General features: G+C 66.0%; 1 protein-coding gene across 2 annotated transcripts in view; it reads right to left on the reverse strand.

Annotated features, from left to right (window-relative positions):
- PPFIA3 (PTPRF interacting protein alpha 3) overlaps positions 1-17,898 on the reverse strand; it is a 30,714-nt gene continuing 12,816 nt past the window's right edge. The window contains exons 10-30 of one of the 2 annotated variants that reach the window (XM_050927668.1): positions 17,387-17,470; positions 16,821-16,952; positions 15,041-15,103; positions 14,822-14,901; positions 12,084-12,210; positions 11,532-11,722; positions 10,948-11,170; positions 10,201-10,364; positions 9,621-9,766; positions 9,110-9,203; positions 8,935-9,016; positions 8,252-8,452; positions 6,650-6,712; positions 6,522-6,548; positions 4,625-4,800; positions 3,690-3,787; positions 1,861-2,036; positions 1,470-1,538; positions 1,106-1,268; positions 721-785; positions 1-639 (exon numbers count right to left, since the gene is read on the reverse strand). In XM_050927668.1, the coding sequence (XP_050783625.1) occupies positions 727-785; positions 1,106-1,268; positions 1,470-1,538; positions 1,861-2,036; positions 3,690-3,787; positions 4,625-4,800; positions 6,522-6,548; positions 6,650-6,712; positions 8,252-8,452; positions 8,935-9,016; positions 9,110-9,203; positions 9,621-9,766; positions 10,201-10,364; positions 10,948-11,170; positions 11,532-11,722; positions 12,084-12,210; positions 14,822-14,901; positions 15,041-15,103; positions 16,821-16,952; positions 17,387-17,470 (2,418 nt within the window). In that variant the 3' untranslated portion in view covers positions 1-639; positions 721-726. The remainder of the gene's footprint in view (positions 640-720; positions 786-1,105; positions 1,269-1,469; positions 1,539-1,860; positions 2,037-3,689; positions 3,788-4,624; positions 4,801-6,521; positions 6,549-6,649; positions 6,713-8,251; positions 8,453-8,934; positions 9,017-9,109; positions 9,204-9,620; positions 9,767-10,200; positions 10,365-10,947; positions 11,171-11,531; positions 11,723-12,083; positions 12,211-14,821; positions 14,902-15,040; positions 15,104-16,820; positions 16,953-17,386; positions 17,471-17,898) is intronic. The other variant, XM_050927669.1, reaches the window with a different exon arrangement.

Consider the following 17,898-nt stretch of genomic DNA (forward strand, 5'->3'; position numbering starts at 1 on the left):
CGCTGCAGGGTGGGGGGCAACCTCCAGTCCAGGGAAAGCAGGGGGTGGCCCAGCCCAGGAGGGGCAGGAAGCAGCCCACAGGGTGATGGGGTCGGGGTGGGGGTGGGTGTGTCAAATTGGCCCCCCCACTTTTAGCAGCAGATTCCCAGGACAGGGTTAACCCTTTGAGGGCCTGGGGTGAGGAGGAGATACAGGATCCCACGGGGGGGCGGGGGGAGATACCAGACTTGGTGGCTAAAAATCCGGGGGGGGGGGGGAGATGGGGGGCTCAGGCTGGCGGACTAAGCCAGGTGTGGAGCGGGGGGGGGGGGGCTACAAGGCTAGGGGGAGCCTTTAACCCAATTCACATTCTTGCCCCCCACCCTTGACAAAACAACAAATAAACTCCAAACAGACAGGTGGGGGGGTCATGCCCCAGATTCCCCCTTCCCGGGGTGGGGCTCGGCCCCCCAGTCCATCCGCAGTGTCCACAGGGCTGGGGGTGTCCCCCACCCACAGCAGCAGCAACGCCCCCTGCAGGCGGGGGCAGGAGTATTTTTTGGGAGGAGGGGACAGATGCAGGCCCCTCCCCTCATTGTGGAGAGGGGAGGGAAGAACCCCCCCCTCCAGCAGCAGTGTCCCTCCGTGGGTCCCTGGCACCTGGGGGGGAGAAGAGAATGAGACAGGATCCCCCCCCGGCAGACACTCCCAGAAGCGCCCCCTCCCCCCCGTCGCACTCACCCGGCGCTAGCAGGAGTAGGTTCGCACTGAGACGCCGTCACCCCGCTGGCTGGCCAGGGAATTTCCTGGGGGGGGCGGTATAAGGAGAGGTCAGAGGTCACAAAGCCCCCCCACCCGACCCCACAGCTGGGACCATCAGGGCACAGGCACCGGAAATCCTAGGGTGGAACTAAGCCAGCGTTGCGAGCTTCCCCACAGCAGTGCCCCCAACCAGGACACACACCCCCACCCACAGTGCTGCGAGCTTCCCCACAGCAGTGCCCCCAAACAGGACACATTCCCCTCCCCCCAGCGCTGCGAGCTTCCCCACAACAGTTCCCCCAGCCATTACCCTCTCCTGCCCCCAGAGACTGAGAGCGCCCCCAGGGCAGTGCCGCCCCCGTACCTTCGGGCTGCACCTTGCGGAGCTGCACGCTGGGGGGCGCCATGGCGGTGGCGCGGAAGGTGGGGGGCAGCATCTCGGCAGAGTCAGGGCTCACCCCCCGCAGGTCCTTCTCCCGGAACATCTTCCGCCACGACGGGGAGCGGCTGAAGGTCTTGGTGCTGTCCTGGGGGTCAGAGGTTACAGAGCTGGGGGGGGCCAGGCACCTCCCTTCCGCCCCAAAACACGTGGACTGGGCGGAGGGAGGAGATGATTCCTGGGGGGCCCGTAGCCCGGTGGGGGGGATTGTGTGGAGGGCCAGTTCTGTGGGGTCAGGGATGGCAGGGAGGGGAGGCTGCACATGGACAGGTGGGGGGGGAGTGCTGACCTCATCCAGCCTCCGGTCCGTTCCCATAGCGATGAGATTCCCAAATTCCTTCTCCAGGATTTGCCGCGCCTGGAGCCCAGAGAAGGGGGGGGGTGTCAGGTGTGATCAGGGCCTCCTTCCCCCAATATCCCTATCAGGCCTTGCACCCCCTGTGAGCCCCCAGATCAAAGCCTGGGCTCCCCAAACACAGGAACCCCCCAGCCCCCCTTCCTGCCCTGCCCCCAACTCTCCCCACCCTCCTTCCCTTCCTCACCAGCTCGCACCCCACTCTGCTCCCCAGCCCCCTTCCCCTCCCTCGCCCCAGCCCTCCGCCCCACCTCCGTCCGCCCCATCTCTGCTCTCCTGCCCCCTCCCCGTCTCCTGGCCCCCCAGCCCCACTCCCCCCGCTGACCTGGGTGTTCTGCGTGGGGATCTGCAGGAGCAGGGCCAGGTCGCTGCAGTCGAAGGCGTCGTCCAGGGCCAGCAGCGCCCCGTGCACCCCGCTCTCCGCCAGGTTGTTGGCGAATTCCTTCAGCCCGATCAGCTGCACCCAGCACATCACCCGCTCGTTGGACCAGACCATCACGTCTGGGGGGGAGGCAGGGTCACACGGGGCCCCTCACTCCCAACCTGCAGCCCCTGCTAGCCCAGCCGAGCCCTCCTCCCTCGCCCAGCCCTGCCGGTGCCCCTCACTCCCGACCTGCAGCCCCTGCTAGCCCAGCCCAGCCCTCCTCCCTCGCCCAGCCCTGCCGGTGCCCCTCACTCCCGACCTGCAGCCCCTGCTAGTCCAGCCCTGGGCTCCCCCCCAGCTCTGCCGGTGCCCCCTCACTCCCGACCCGCAGCCCCCTGCTAGCCCAGCCCTGGGCTCCCCCCTAGCTCTGCCGGTGCCCCTCACTCCCGACCCGCAGCCACTGCTAGCCCAGCCCTGGGCTCCCCCCCAGCTCTGCCGGTGCCCCTCACTCCCGACCTGCAGCCCCTGCTAGCCCAGCCGAGCCCTGCCCTCCCCACACCCCCCAGCCCTGCCGGTGCCCCTCACTCCCGACCTGCAGCCCCTGCTAGCCCAGCCGAGCCCTGCCCTCCCCACACCCCCCAGCCCTGCCGGTGCCCCTCACTCCCGACCTGCAGCCCCTGCTAGCCCAGCCGAGCCCTGCCCTCCCCACACCCCTGCCAGTGCCCCTCACTCCCAACCTGCAGCCCCTGCTAGCCCAGCCGAGCCCTGCCCTCCCCACACCCCTGCCAGTGCCCCTCACTCCCGACCTGCAGCCCCTGCTAGCCCAGCCCAGCCCTGCCCTCCCCACACCCCCCAGCCCTGCCGGTGCCCCTCACTCCCGACCTGCAGCCCCTGCTAGCCCAGCCCAGCCCTGCCCTCCCCACACCCCCCAGCCCTGCCGGTGCCCCTCACTCCCGACCGGCAGCCCCTGCTAGCCCAGCCCAGCCCTGCCCTCCCCACCCCAGCCCTGCCAGTGCCCCTCACTCCCAACCTGCAGCCCCTGCTAGCCCAGCCGAGCACTCCTCCCTCGCCCAGCCCTGCCGGTGCCCCTCACTCCCGACCTGCAGCCCCTGCTAGTCCAGCCGAGCCCTGCCCTCCCCACACCCCCCAGCCCTGCCGGTGCCCCTCACTCCCGACCTGCAGCCCCTGCTAGCCCAGCCCAGCCCTGCCCTCCCCACACCCCCCAGCCCTGCCGGTGCCCCTCACTCCCGACCTGCAGCCCCTGCTAGTCCAGCCGAGCCCTGCCCTCCCCACACCCCGCAGCCCTGCCGGTGCCCCTCACTCCCGACCGGCAGCCCCTGCTAGCCCAGCCCAGCCCTGCCCTCCCCACACCCCCCAGCCCTGCCGGTGCCCCTCACTCCTGACCTGCAGCCCCTGCTAGTCCAGCCCAGCCCTGCCCTCCCCCCCCAAGCCCTGCCGGTGCCCCTCACTCCCGACCTGCAGCCCCTGCTAGTCCAGCCCGGCCCTGCCCTCCCCCACCCAGCCCTGCCGGTGCCCCTCACTCCCGACCTGCAGCCCCTGCTAGTCCAGCCCAGCCCTGCCCTCCCCACACCCCCCAGTCCTGCCAGTGCCCCTCACTCCCGACCTGCAGCCCCTGCTAGCCCAGACCTGGGCTCCCCCCCGCAGTGCCCCTCACTCCCGACCCACAGCCCCCTGCCAGCCCAGCCCTGGGCCCCCTAGCCCTGCCGGTGCCCCTTACTCCCGACCCGCTGCCCCCTGCTGTCCGGGGGGGTGGGGGTGGGGCTCGGTACCTTTGATCTGGTTCTGACTTTCCTCCCGTCGCTGCTCCAGCTCCTTGCGCTCGTAGTTGAGGCGTTTCAAGCACATGATCCCGTAGTGGAGACTCACCCTGTGGGGGGGGAGAGACAGAAAAGGGGAGTTTGGAGGTGGGGAGCCCCTCCCCCTTACCTGCAATCCCCATGCAGCTACTGAGAGCTGGGTTCGGGGGAGGAAGGGGAGCAGTGGGGGAGGGGCCTGGAGGGCCGCATCTCTCACCGGTGGAAGCGGGGGGAAGGGGAGCAGGGGGGAAAGGGGAGCAGCGGGGGGGTCGGGGGACCCTGTCTCTCACTGGTGGAAGCAGGGGGGGAAGGGGAGCAGCGGGGGGATCGGGGGACCCCGTCTCTCACCGGTGGAAGCAGGGGGGAAGGGGAGCAGCAGGGGGGTCGGGGGCCCCGTCTCTCACCGGTGGAAGGGGAGCAGCGGGGGGGTCGGGGGCCCCGTCTCTCACCGGTGGAAGCGGGGGGAAGGGGAGCAGCGGGGGGGTCGGGGCCCCCGTCTCTCACCGGTAGAAGCGGGGGGAAGGGGAGCAGGGGGGGCAGGGGAGCAGTGGGGGGGCACGGGCCCCCGTCTCTCACCGGTGGAAGCAGGGGGAAGGGGAGCAGCAGGGGGGTCGGGGCCCCCATCTCTCACCGGTGGAAGTGGGGGGAAGGGGAGCAGGGGGCGAAGGGGAGCAGCGGGGGGGGGGTCGGGGCCCCGTCTCTCACCGGTGGAAGCGGGGGGAAGGGGAGCAGGGGGGGAAGGGGAGCAGCAGGGGGGTCGGGGCCCCCGTCTCTCACCGGTGGAAGTGGGGGGAAGGGGAGCGGGGGGGAAGGGGAGCAGCGGGGGGTCGGGGGGGCCCTGTCTCTCACCGGTGGAAGCAGGGGGGGGAAGGGGAGCAGCGGGGGGGTCAGGGGCCCCCGTCTCTCACCGGTGGAAGCTGTCGACCATCTTGAGCTGGCCCCGCAGCTCCTTCTTGTTGAGGTGGTCGAGCATGCGGGCGTCCACCAGCGACTCCATGAAGTAGCTGCGATACTGGGGCAGGCCCAGGCTGGGCAGCCAGTCGTTCCCCACCCACTCGTGGTTCATGTCGCCGTAGGCCAGGATCTGCCGGGGGGGGGGCACATGACGGGACATCAGCGCCTGACCCCTCGCTCACCCCGCTGCCCTTTGACCCGGCCCGTGACCCCGCTGCCCTTTGACCCGGCCCGTGACCCCGCTGCCCTTTGACCCGGCCCATGACCTTTGTCCATCCCACTCTGCCCTTGTGACTCCGCTGCCCTGACTGACCCACACTGTGACCTCCTGCCTCATGACCCTACAACTTCCCGACCCCACTGCCCACTGACCTTGTGACTTCCCCACCTCCCTGGCCTTGACCCTTGCCCGCCCCACGACCTCCCTGCCCTTTGACTCCTGACCCACATCGTGGCCTCCCCGCACCATGACCTCTTACCTGCCACATGACCCCACTGCCCGTTGATTCCTGACCCCACACTGTGATGTCCCTGCCCCATCCCTTGCTCACCCCGAGACACCCAAACTCTTGCCCCAACCTCACTGCTCTTTAATCCCTGACCCCCATGACCTCCCTGCCCCATCACCCCATTGTTCTTTGACCCCTGCCCCCTCGGTGAGACCTTTCTGCCCCACCTCTCACCCTCAACATGACATCAGTGCCCTTTGACTCCTGACTCCATTTTGACCTCTCACCTGCCCTGCAACCCCTGACCTTTTGCCCACCCTGCGACCTCCCCATCCTATGACCTGCAACCCCTTACTCAGATTGCGACCTACTCTATGACCTCTAACCTCTCACCCCTACGCTGTGACCTTGGCACACGCCCCACCTTTCCCCTCCACTCCCTCCAATCTCCGAACATCCCTCACTTCTGACCTCGTTGCCCAGCGACCCACAGCCGCCCTGCCCCACAGCCCCTGCCATACACCCTCTGACCCCTGTGTCCCTGCACAGAGAATAATCCAATACCCACCATGCACTGCAAAAATCACAGCTACCAACACAGTTTGCAGGGAGGACTGATGTACTGCCACAAAAAGCCACACCCGTGAAATACGGCCTGTGGGACAGTCCATCCCTCCTCCCCCCGCCCCGAACAGGGCAAGTGGGATAGTCCATCCCTCCTCCCCGCTCCGAACAGGGCCATGGGACAGTCCATCCCTCCTTTCGCACCCAGTGGGACAATCCATTCCTCCTTCCCCCCTCTCAAAACAGGGACAATGGCACAGTCCATCCTCCCCCCCCCCCGGACAGTAGAACAGTCTATCCCTCCCCACATCCTCCCTCAACAGGGACAGTCCATCCCACCCACCCCCAACACAGGGAGAGTGGGACAGTCCATCCCACCTCCTCCCCCCTTCCCGAAACAGAGGGTGTGTGTGTGTGTCCACACACAATGGGTAGGCTACACCTAGCACTGGATTACATCCTCACATGTCCATGCCCTGGCCCCGTCCTTCCCCTGCCCCAGATCGAAAATACAGCAGCTGTCTGCTCACACTGTGCGTGCGAGGGGGGGGGTGGTCGCATCGTCGCACGAGAGCGAGGAGACATGCGAGATGTATATAAGAGAACGGGAGGTCAGGGAGATGGGGCGAGCAATTGCACTTCTCCTCTCACCCCCTAGCCAAGGAAACGTTCGCACCAGAACCGGCCCGTTCCGTAACAAGAGGCAACAGGAAATGCAGGGCAGATTTAAAACGTGGTAAACCTACTGCCACGCCCACCCCTGCCTAGGCCACGCCCACCCCTGCCTAGGCCACGCCCTCACAGTCCATACTCCTGCCTAGCAGCCCCGCCCCCCTACCTGCTCCCAGCTGATCTCCTTGGTCTCCTGGGCGAGTGCAGCGGGAAGGAAGGTGGAGAGAATGGTTAGTGCAACGCCCCTCCCCCATCTCCGTGTTCCCCCCCACCCCGTGCACAACTCTCACTCACCAGCTTGGTTGTGGCCGTGAGCGACTCCACCTCCTCGTGCGTCATCCACACGTTGCTTGTGGACTGGGGGGGCACGAGGGCGCAGGACACAGGGGCGGGGGGAGAGAGAGACAGATTTCACCATTAAATGGCTTTAGGAGGGGACCTGTCCCAGCCTCTCAGGCGCCGTGGGGAGCACGGCAGGTGCACTGAGCAGGAGCCGGGGGGCACCAGGGCTGTGGGGCCATGGGGGGGGCGTACCAGGTAGGAGTCAGGTGGGGCAGGCACTGTGGGCGTACTGTGCAGCAGAGGAGGCGGGGGGGACCTGGGGCTGTACCATGCGGGTGTTGGTGGGGGGCACCAGGGAGGGACCCCAGGGGGACCATACCATGCGGGTGCTGGCTGGGGGACCGGAGGGGCCATACCATGCGGGTGCTGGTGGGGAGACTGGGGGGATCCCAGTGGGCCTTACCATATGGGTGCTGACAGGGGACCCCAGAGGGGCCGTACCATGTGGGCGTTGGCAGGGGGGACAGAGGGGAGGACTGTACTGTATGGGTGCTGGTGGGGGGGGACCGGAGGGGCCCGCAGGGGGGCTGTACCTTGCAGTGCTGCGGGGGGGACCGGGGGGGACCACACCATGCCGGTGCTGGCGGGAGGGACCGGGGGGGCGTACCGTACGGGTGCTGGCGGGGGGGGGGCCGAGGGGGGCTGCACCATGTGGGTGCCGGCAGGGAGGACCAGGGGGGCCATATGGATAATGGCAGGGGGACTGGAGGGGCCATACCATGCGGGTGCTGGCAGGGGGCGACGGGGGGGCTGCACCATGCAGGTGCTGGCAGGGAGGACCGGGGGGCTGCACCATGCGGGTGCTGGCAGGGAGGACCGGGAGGGCTGGCAGGGGGACCAGAGGGGTCGTACCATGTGGGTGCTGGCAGGGGGGACTGCGGAGGGGCTGCACCATGCCGGTGCTGGCGGGGGGAGACCGAGGGGGGCTGCACCATGCGGGTGCTGGCAGGGAGGACCGGGGGGGCCGTACAGATGCTGGCAGGGGGATCGGAGGGGCCGTACCATGAGGGTGCTGGCAGGGAGGACCGGGAGGGCTGTACGGAGGCTGGCAGGGGGACCAGAGGGGCCGTACCATGTGGGTGCTGGCGGTGGGGACCGGGGGGGGTGTACTGTACAGGTGCTGTCAGGGGGACCGGGGGGGGGGCGTACCATGTGGGTGCTGGCAGGGTGGACGGGGGGGCTGTACCATGCGAATGCTGGCAGGGGGGCCATACAGATGCTGACGGGGGACTGGAGGGGCCGTACCATGTGGGTGCTGGCGGGGGGGGCCGTACCATTCAGGTGCTGACAGGGGGACCAGAAGGGCCATACCATGCGGGTGCTGGCGAGGGGGCCGTACAGATGCTGACGGGGGACCGGAGGGGCCGTACCATGCGGGTGCTGGTGGGGGGGGCCGTACCATGCGGGTGCTGGTGGGGGGGGCCGTACAGATGCTGATGGGGGACCGGAGGGGCCGTACCATGTGGGTGCTGGCGGGGGGGGGCCGTACCGTTTGGGTGCTGGCGGGGGGGGGGGCGTACCGTTCGGGTGCTGGCGGGGGGGGGGGGGGCGTACCGTTCGGGTGCTGGCGGGCGCTGAGGGGCTGGTGAGCGACACCATCTCCTGGATGGCCAGGCGCAGCTTCAGGCGGTGCAGCGGGTTGCTGATGCCGATCTCCCGCTGGATCTCCGTGTCCGACAGGTTGGCCATGATGGCCCCGCTCTTCACATTGGCCCGGCAGGCGGCCACGTACCAGGCCGGCATCCCCACCCACAGCTGCCAGGGCAGGGGGGTTAGGGCACGTGGGGGGTGCCTGGAGCCTCCCCATTCAGCCCCCAGGATGCCTGGGTTCCAACCTCACAGCCCCCCCCAACTTCTGCCCCGGACGCCTGGGTTCCAACCTCACAGCCCCCCCCCCCCACTTCTGCCCCGGACGCCTGGGTTCCAACCTCACAGCTCCCCCCCCCCAACTTCTGCCTCAGATGCCTGGGTTCGTACCCCACTGCCTCCACCTGGATTCCAACCTCATGCCCCCCCCTCCACTTTTTCCCCAGAAGTCTGGGTTCCAACCTCACACTCCCCCTCTGTTCTCCCCCAGATGCCTGGGTTCCAACCTCACAGCTCCCCCCTTACTTATCCCCTGGATTCCAGCCTTGCAGCCCCCCTCACTTCTCTCCCGGATGCCTGGGTTCCAACCCCCATCCCCTCCCCCACCCCCAGGATGCCTGGGTCCCCCGGCCCCCTCGCGATGCCGTCACCTCCAGCCAGGACACGACGGTGGGTCCGTCCCAGGCGGCGAAGGGCAGGCCCTGGCGACAGGCCTCCTCCAGCAGCTCGTGCCTAGGGGGCGGGAGTGGGGGGTGAGACTGAGGGGACCCCCCCACCCCGCCCACCATCCCCCGCCCATAGCCCCCTGCCCCTCCCCCCACTCACTTCTTCTTATTCCGTCGGTCCTTGTCCACCGGCCCAGCCAGCTTGGAGAGACCCAGGGGGTCTGCGGGGGACATCTCGTCCGACGGGGTCCCGGCTGGGGGGAGGGGGGGAAGAACAGGTGAGAGTCTCCCCCAACACTCCCATTGCTGGCCAGCCCCCGTCCCCCTAGCACCCAGCCAGGGAACCCGGAGGCCTGGGTTCTCTCCGCAGCTCTGGGAGGGGAGTGGGGTCTAGTGGTTAGAGCTGGGGGGGCTGGGAGCCAGGACTCCTGGGTTCTCTCCGCAGCTCTGGGAGGGGAGTGGGGTCTAGTGGTTAGAGCTGGGGGGGCTGGGAGCCAGGACTCCTGGGTTCTCTCCGCAGCTCTGGGAGGGGAGTGGGGTCTAGTGGTTAGAGCAGGGGGGCTGGGAGCCAGGACTCCTGGGTTCTCTCTCCGGCTCTGGGAGGGGCGAGTGGGTTGCAGCAGGGTGTGGGAGGGGATCCTGGGGCCCAAGGGGAGGGGGGGAACACCTACGCAGGGAGGGCAAGTCCCGGCCTGGGGGGCCCAGCCGCCCCTTCTCCTTCTTCCCAAAGAGGCGCCCGATGGATGACTTGATGCTTTTCTTCTTGGTGGATTTCTGCAGCGAGTCCTGGCTGCTGTTGGTGCCCTCGGAGCCCAGCCTGTGGGTGGGTGGGGGGGGAAAATGACACAAGCTAACGGTGCCCCTCCCAATATTCACCCACCCCAACCCTGCAGCCCCACCCTGGGGTCCCCGCCCTGGGCAAATGACAGAACTCCCGATTCACCCCCAAACCTGTCATCCGTCCCCCCAGGTCGCTGCTCCCCGACTTCCCCATCTCAAATCCCCCCCCTCCCAACTCCCCGGGCCTGCTGCCCGTTAACCCCCCCTTCCCCTGGGTCGCTGCCCCTTCGGCCTGCTGCCCCTTAACTCTCCCTCCCCCCAGGTCACTGTCCCCCAATTTCCCCATCCCAGCTTCCCCCACATCCCCATCCCCCCCAAGCCCACTGCCCCCCAATCCCTTCCCCCACTGGGCCACTCCCCACCCCCCCAGCCTGCTGCCCCCCAACCGTTTCTCTCCCCTCCCCGGCTCACCCTGCCCTCAGGTCCCGGCCGTCCTCCAGGGCTCCAGCCTGCAGTGCCAGGGCCTGGCTCACCCGCTCCAGCCGGGCGGTACGGGGGGTTGCGGGGGGTGGCGTCTCACAGGGCACCAGGGCCTTCTCCTCTGCCCCACGCCCCTCCTCCTTTGGCACGTGGTTCTGGGGGGACGGGGCAAGCACAGGGCACTGCCTTAGGGAAGTGCGCAGCACAGGGGTCCCATCCGTGGTGGGAATGCTGCTGGGGAGGGAGAAGCTCGCAGCGTGGGGGTGGGGGGGGCCCAGCTGTAGGAAAGTTCTCAGCGCTGGGGGGGACACACCCCGCTCTGCAGGGGAGCTGCCAGCACCCAGAGGTGGGGGAAGGACACCCGCTGGCAGCGCCTGGGGGGACGACACCCCACTATGGGGAAAGCTGATGGCGTCAGGGGGGGGGGCGGGCAACACCCCCTGGGAGGGGGGGAGCTGGCGCCTGGGGAGGCAGGACACCCCGCTGGGGTGGGGAAGCTGGCAGTGCTGCGGGGGGGCAGGACACCCCGCTGGGGAGGGGGAGCTGGAGGCTCTCCGCTGGGAAGGGGGATCTGGTGGCGCCTGTGAGGGGAGAGCTAGAGGCACTGGGGGGACGAGACCTCGCTGGGGGGAGGAGCTGGCGGCACTGGGGGGGCAGGAACTGGTGGCGCCTGGGGGGCAGGACACCCCACAGGGGCAGGGAACTGGCGGTGCCGGGGATGGGGGGACCCATACTCACCATCCTGTCTCCCTCGCGGGCGGGGCTGTGGGGCGCCAGGCGGGGGGTGGAGTGCCCACTGCTGGGGGGTGAGGGGCTGGCCAGGGTGGAGCTGGTGACGGACGGGGGGATGGAGGCGCCAGCCCGGTACCGGCCCAGGGACCCGTCCAGCGCCGTGCCACTGACCCGGCTCTCGATCTCCTCGGCGCGCAGCTCCGTGCACTCCTTCTCCTCCTGGATCAGCCTGGGGAGGGACAGCCGTGAGGGGGGTGCACAGCCGCGGGGGGGGCCCAGGGGATCCCTCGGCTGTGGGGTGGTTGTGGGGGATGGAGAAGCTGCTGAGGGGTCCCCCAGGGGTGATATGGGGGGGTTGCCCAGGGAGTGCAGAGGAGGACCCTGGGGCATTAGGTGGTTTCTGGGGGGTAAGAGAGCATCTCCAGGATGATGTGAGGGTCCCGGGGGCTCCCTGGGGTGGTAGCTGGATCCCGGGGGGTTCAGAGGGGGTCTCTGATGTGGTGAATCCCAGGGGCTGTGGGTTCAGGGGGTCCCCTAGGGCGACAGGGGGGTCCCAGGGGGTGCAGGGGGTCCCAAGGGGGGGGTCTCACTTGATCTCCTTGTTGATGGCCTCGAGCTGTTCCTGTAGCATGATGGCCAGCGTCTGCACGTCCGTCTGCCCGCTAGGCGAGAGCAGCTCGGCCGAGCCAAAGAGGGGGTCGCGCTCCTCCTCGTCCGACCCGTCCAGCCCCCCCTCGAAGGGCTGGGCCAGCCCCCCTGCCTGCTGCGCCCGCTCCCACTCCTGGGGGGCCTGCGGGGAGGGCGAGGGGAGGATGAGATGTGGGGCAGACCCCAAAACTGCCCCCCCAAGCACAGTTCCCCCCACAACCACCCCCCCCAGCACAGGCCCCACCCCACCACTGACTCGCTCCCCTGCAGCACAGGCCCCCCTCAATTCCTGGGGGCCACCAGGGGTGGGGGGTGATCTCAGCCCTGCCTCCCAGCAGCCCTCCAGCCCTGCCACCCATCCCAATAGCAAGAGATGGCTGAGTACTCACCGGGGGTGGGGGCAAATCCGGGGCAGGGGAGATAAAGGACACAGTTAGTAGCAGCCAGAAACCTGCCCCTCCCAGCCAGTCCCCCACCCCACCCCGCCCCATCACCTTAGTGGCTTCATCCTTGACGGCCCAGCGCCCCTTCTTGTGCCTGCGGGGGGTGCCGGCGTAGGGGTCTGCAGGCAGGGCGGGGGCCTGGGAGTAGCGCAGCTCCAGGGCGCTGCCCGGCAGGGACCTGTGGGAACAGTACTGTGTTCGGGACACTGGCGCCTGCCTCAGTTTCCCCACCTGCTGCGTGAGCCGCCCAGCTGAGGGTTGGGGCAGGGGACACTGTGGGGGCTGGGGAGTAGATGGGAGAGGAGTTTGCTGTGAGGGGTAACATCAGGATTCTTTTTTTTTTTCCCCAATTTGCATCAATTCCTTTTCACGGCGAGGGGAAACGATGGGCGGATAAGTCAGACAATTAACGGCGGACCATGAAAACTGGTTTGGACGCCAGCCGTCCCCATCGCACGGCGGGGAAAGATCCTCCAGCCCAAGCAACACGTTGGTCGCCCGCCCGCCCGCCCGCCCTCCCCTTCCGTCGCCGCACAGCGAGTTTCCCTCTCAGGTCACCGTGAATTTGATGTTTAAAAACAAGCTACAAATCAGACCCTGCTAAGCCCAGCGACAGCCGAGGCCCTGTCTCTTAGGGGTTAAGGAAAAATCCCAGGGTTTTCCCCAGATCTATTATTCAAGGGAGATTTTAACGGATTTTCCCCTGAAATTTCGACTGCTTGAGCACGTGCGACAACATTGATTCTGTTAGGAAAAGCCCGTTCCATGCAGTAGTTGCCGTCACGTGAACAGTGAACTCGGTAACCGTGAGACACTCTGTTAGCGTACAGTGCTGGAGCGGAAGAGACAGATGGGTCAATGCCCATATACAGTTAATGTACAGCGTAAAACTGCTTTTCATGGCTTTCACTTTTCTCTTTACTCCTAGGGGAATTATGCGCCATTGCACGTGCGTAGATTGAATGAACTGTGCAGAGTTTTAATTTTTTTGCGCCAAAAAAAAAAAAGCTTTGGCTGAAAAGTTGCTGCAGTTCTGCCTTTTGGCCACCAGAGGGTGCTGTGGTGACAGAACAAAGCAGCAGCTCCCGGCCAGCTAGGGAAGAGAAAGAGCCGCAGAGCCTTCTTCGCAGTGCCTGTTGGGCCAGGTCAGGAGACAGGGGCTATGGGGAGACAGACAACGTGGGGCTGCTGGGGGGTCAGACAGGGGCTCATAAGGGCTAGTGGGAAAGGACAGACTGGGGCAGGGGCTGAACAGGAGTGGAGGCGCAGGGCCATGGGAGGGAGGGAGACGCAGGGCTACATGGCGATAGGGGAAGGGGTGCAGGGCTACATAGGGACAGGGGAGGGGGTGCACGACCACATGGGGATGGGGGCAGTGGATGTCTGAGTGGAGGTGGAGGGACACGTGTCTGACTGAATGGGAGAGGCCTGGTGCCAGCCAGGGTGTGCTTGGGGAAGCTCCCGAACAATCCCTCCCCACCCCCCAAAATAACCGGTTCCATACTGTTCACACCCAGGCCATTTACTTCCCTCTCCCTCAGCCCTCGCACTGCTTCTCGGGGGTGCGGGAAATACGGTTCTGTATTGTAGTTTCAATGAATTATTGCTCAGAGTTTTGTATTAATATGCCGAGTAAGAAATCTATTTGTCAAAAAAACATTTTCTGAATCTTTTTTGTCGTCTGTCTTGCTACAGACGTACTTGCTGACAGGGATTTTGAAATAAATGACCAAAAATAATTGAAAGGGGTGTGATTATACTGCGTTATTTTGACAAATAAGCTTTGCAGAATTTTAAACTATTGTGTGCAGAATTTTTAATTTTTTGGCACAGATTTCCCCCAGGAGTCTCTCTTTGGGCTGCCTTCGCTCCCCCATAATATCCTTGATATCTACCCAGAAAACCACACCCGTATTTTTAATTTTTGTAGCAAACACAAATCAATTCCCAGAAAATCTTTAAACAAAATGGCCTGAGCTGCAGCTAGGCAGGTTCTTTAAGCAATTACAGAGATTTATTCAGATGCATCATTTTTCCGCCTCATCCGACCTTAGAAGACGGTGAACAACGCATTCCTTCTTTACTAGATCTTTTTTTTAAACTCGTGCTTTGTGTCAAGCTAGATTTGAAAGTAAATTTCAATTTAAAATGCACCAAACCAACATTTTCATTTTTTTTTAAATTAGCAAAATAAAACCGTACCAAACACATTCATAACGAAGTTTGCCAAGACCCGTTTTGCTTGTGAAACCAGCTGAATTGACCCTTATTGATTAGGAAGCTACGACCCAGGAATTGAAGGCCCCGCGTCTGGAGCGAGCGGATCTCATTCCCTCGCCGGGTTTTCAGGCAGAGATCGGAAAAGGAAAACCAGCTCTCCTGCTTTTCCAACCCTGCATCGGTTTCCTAACTTAGGCTGAGCTGGGCAATGGAGGGACCTAGCCAAATAAACTGAACTGAGGGGAATTTTCTACCCCAGGCGGCTTTAACCCCCTTCCGAACTCCGCTCTGGTGTCCAGCCAAAGTCAGCCGCAAACTTCCCTTTCGTTCGTTTCAATGGTTCCAACCGGCACTGGTTTTTACAAGTCTGGATTTGGTTTCTTTTCTAAATCATCCATTTTTGTCCACCCTGGCGTCCCCCTCCCAGGAAACCAACCTCCCCGGGGACACCCCTCTCTCCCCTCCCACCCCCCTCAAGAGCCCCCTCCTCCACTTTAACCCTGTCAGTAACCCCCCACCCTGGGTCTGCCAGGGACCAAGACCCGGGGGGCATGGTATCAACCCATTACCTGGAGTAGGAGGAGACGGGTCGGCCCCGCAGCTGGTCGATTTCCATCTGCATCCGTTCCATCTCCGCCAGCAGCTGATCCTGGGGGGATATGGGGGGTGGAGTCAGTGCAGCAGAGCCCCCCACACCCTGATCCCCCCAGCCTGGGAGCCCTACTCTGCCTACATGGCAAGCATCCCCCTGCCCCCCACCAGCACAGACAGCTCCCCCCGCCCCATACCTTGTTCAAGAGCAGCTCATCCTGCAGCTTCTTCATGTCGGCGATTTCCTCGCTCAGCGTGTTCTGGGGGGCAGATGGGGTGAGACCACAGACCCCAATGCAGCCCCCAGATCCTCCCCCGCCCCGCCAGTGTCCCTCACTCCTGACCCACAGCCCCCAGATCCCCCCCACCCCGCCAGTGTCCTTCACTCCTGACCCACAGCCCCCAGATCCCCCCCACCCCGCCAGTGTCCCTCACTCCTGACCCACAGCCCCCAGATCCCCCCCACCCCGCCAGTGTCCCTCACTCCTGACCCACAGCCCCCAGATCCCCCCATCCCGCCAGTGTCCTTCACTCCTGACCCACAGCCCCCAGATCCTCCCCGCCCTGCCAGTGTCCCTCACTCCTGACCCACAGCCCCCAGATCCCCCCCACCCCGCCAGTGTCCTTCACTCCTGACCCATAGCCCCCAGATCCCCCCCACCCCGCCAGTCTCCCTCTCTCCTGACCCATAGCCCCCAGATCCCCCTCGCCCTGCCAGTGTCCCTCACTCCTGACTCATAGCCCCCAGATCCCCCCGGCCCCGCCAGTGTCCCTCACTCCTGACCCATAGCCCCCAGATCCCCCCGGCCCCGCCAGTGTCCCTCATTCCTGACCCATAGCCCCCAGATCCCCCCCGCCCCGCCAGTGTCCCTCACTCCCAACCCGTAGCCCCCAGATCCCCCCCACCCTGCCACGTCCCTCACTCCTGACCCATAGCCCCCAGATCCCCCCCGCCCTGCCAGTGTCCGTCACTCCTGACCCATAGCTCCCAGATCCCCCCTGCCCTGCCAGTGTCCCTCACTTCTGACTCACAGCCCCCAGATCCCCCCCGACCTGCCAGTGTCCCTCACTCCTGACCCATAGCCTCCAGATCCCCCCCCACCCCACCAGTGTCCCTCACTTCCGACCCATAGCCCCCAGATCCCCCCCGCTCCGCCAGTGCCCCTCATTCCCGACCCATAGCCCCCAGATCCCCCCCACCCCGCCAGTGTCCCTCACTCCCAACCCATAGCCCCCAGATCCCCCCTGACCTGCCAGTGTCCCTTACTCCTGACTCATAGCCCCCAGATCCCCCTCACCCTGCCACGTCCCTCACTCACGACCCATAGCCCCCAGATCCCCCCCGACCTGCCGGTGTCCCTCACTCCAGACCCGCAGCCCCCAGATCCCCCCCCCCCCGCCCTGCTGGTGCCCCTCACTCCTGACCCGCAGCCTCCAGATCCCCCCTGCCCCACCAGTGTCCCTCACTCCTGACCCATAGCCCCCAGATCCCCCCTTCCCCGCCAGTGTCCCTCATTCTCGACCCATAGCCCCAGATCCCCCCCGCCCCGCCAGTGTCCCTCACTCCTGACCCATAGCCCCCAGATCCCCCCCGCCCTGCCAGTGTCCCTCAGTCCCGACCCACAGCCCCCAGATCCCCCCCGCCCTGCCAGTGTCCCTCACTCCTGACCCATAGCCCCCAGATCCCCCCTTCCCCGCCAGTGTCCCTCATTCTCGACCCATAGCCCCAGATCCCCCCCACCCCGCCAATGTCCCTCACTCCTGACCCATAGCCCCCAGATCCCCCCCGCCCTGCCAGTGTCCCTCAGTCCCGACCCACAGCCTCCAGATCCCCCCCGCCCTGCCAATGTCCCTCACTCCTGACCCATAGCCCCCAGATCCCCCCCGCCCCACCAGTGTCCCTCACTCCCGACCCGCAGCCCCTAGATTCCCCCCCCGGCCCTGCCGGTGCCCCTCACTCCCGACCTGCAGCCCCACCTTCTCCTCCAGAGCCCCCATTCGCTCCTTGAGGTGCAGCTGCAGCCGCTCGTTGGACTCCGACAGCAGCTTGTCGACTGTCTCCGAGAGCCGCTTGTTGTGTTCGTCGTTCATCTTCTCCCGCTGCCGTGCCTGAGGGGGGCGGGGGGGGGGGTCATGAGGTCCCCCTCCCATGGCCCAGAGCCCCCCTCATACCCCCTTGCGGCCCCCCCACCCTCAGAGCCCCCACTACACCCCCCTGAAGCCCCACCACCCCCGCCCCATATTCCAAAGCCCCGTCCAGAGCTAGGGACAATCCCCGCCCCACCCCCATCAGCACCTGCCCCATTATCAGACAACCCCTCCCCCCGCGGACACAGAGCACCCCCCAGGTACGTCTCCCCCACTTGGAGACCAACCCCCAGAGGTCCCCCCATCTTACCCCCCCACGCCCCCACCCAAGACACTCAGGGAGGGGAACTCCTCTCCCGCACCCCATCCCCTCCAAACTCCCAGGGATGAGGGGGCGGCAGAGCCGGGCCGAGAACCCAGGAGTCCTGCGACACCCCCCCCAGCCCCCTCCTCACCCGCTGCAGCTCCTGGTTCTTCTCCTCCAGCTGCGCCTCCAGCTGGCGCAGGCGCTCCTCGAAATTCCCGTGGCGCTCCTCAGCCTGGGGGGGGACAGAACTGGTGTCAGCCACACAGCCCCCCCAGCTGGGGCCTGGCCGGGGGGGGGAAGGAGGAGCTGTCGTCCAAGCCCCCACCCTACCCAACCAGGGGGTGGGCTCATCCCCCTCTCCCGCCACAGCCCCCACCCTCCTGGCCCCTCCAACACTGCCACAACCCCCCAGGAGTGCATGGTCCCTCCCCCACCACAGCCCCCCACCCTCCTGACCCCCCCCAACACTGCCACAACCCCCCAGGAGTGCATGGTCCCTCCCCCAACACATCCCCCCACCCTCCTGACCCCCCCCCAACACTGCCACAACCCCCCAGGAGTGCATGGTCCCTCCCCCAACACAGCCCCCACCCTCCTGACCCCTCCAACACTGCCACAACCCCCCAGGAATGCATGCCCCCTCCCCCGCCACTGCCCCCC

This window comes from Gopherus flavomarginatus, chromosome 18 (genome assembly GCF_025201925.1).
Source record: "Gopherus flavomarginatus isolate rGopFla2 chromosome 18, rGopFla2.mat.asm, whole genome shotgun sequence".
In the NCBI taxonomy this organism is placed as follows: Eukaryota; Metazoa; Chordata; order Testudines; family Testudinidae; genus Gopherus; species Gopherus flavomarginatus.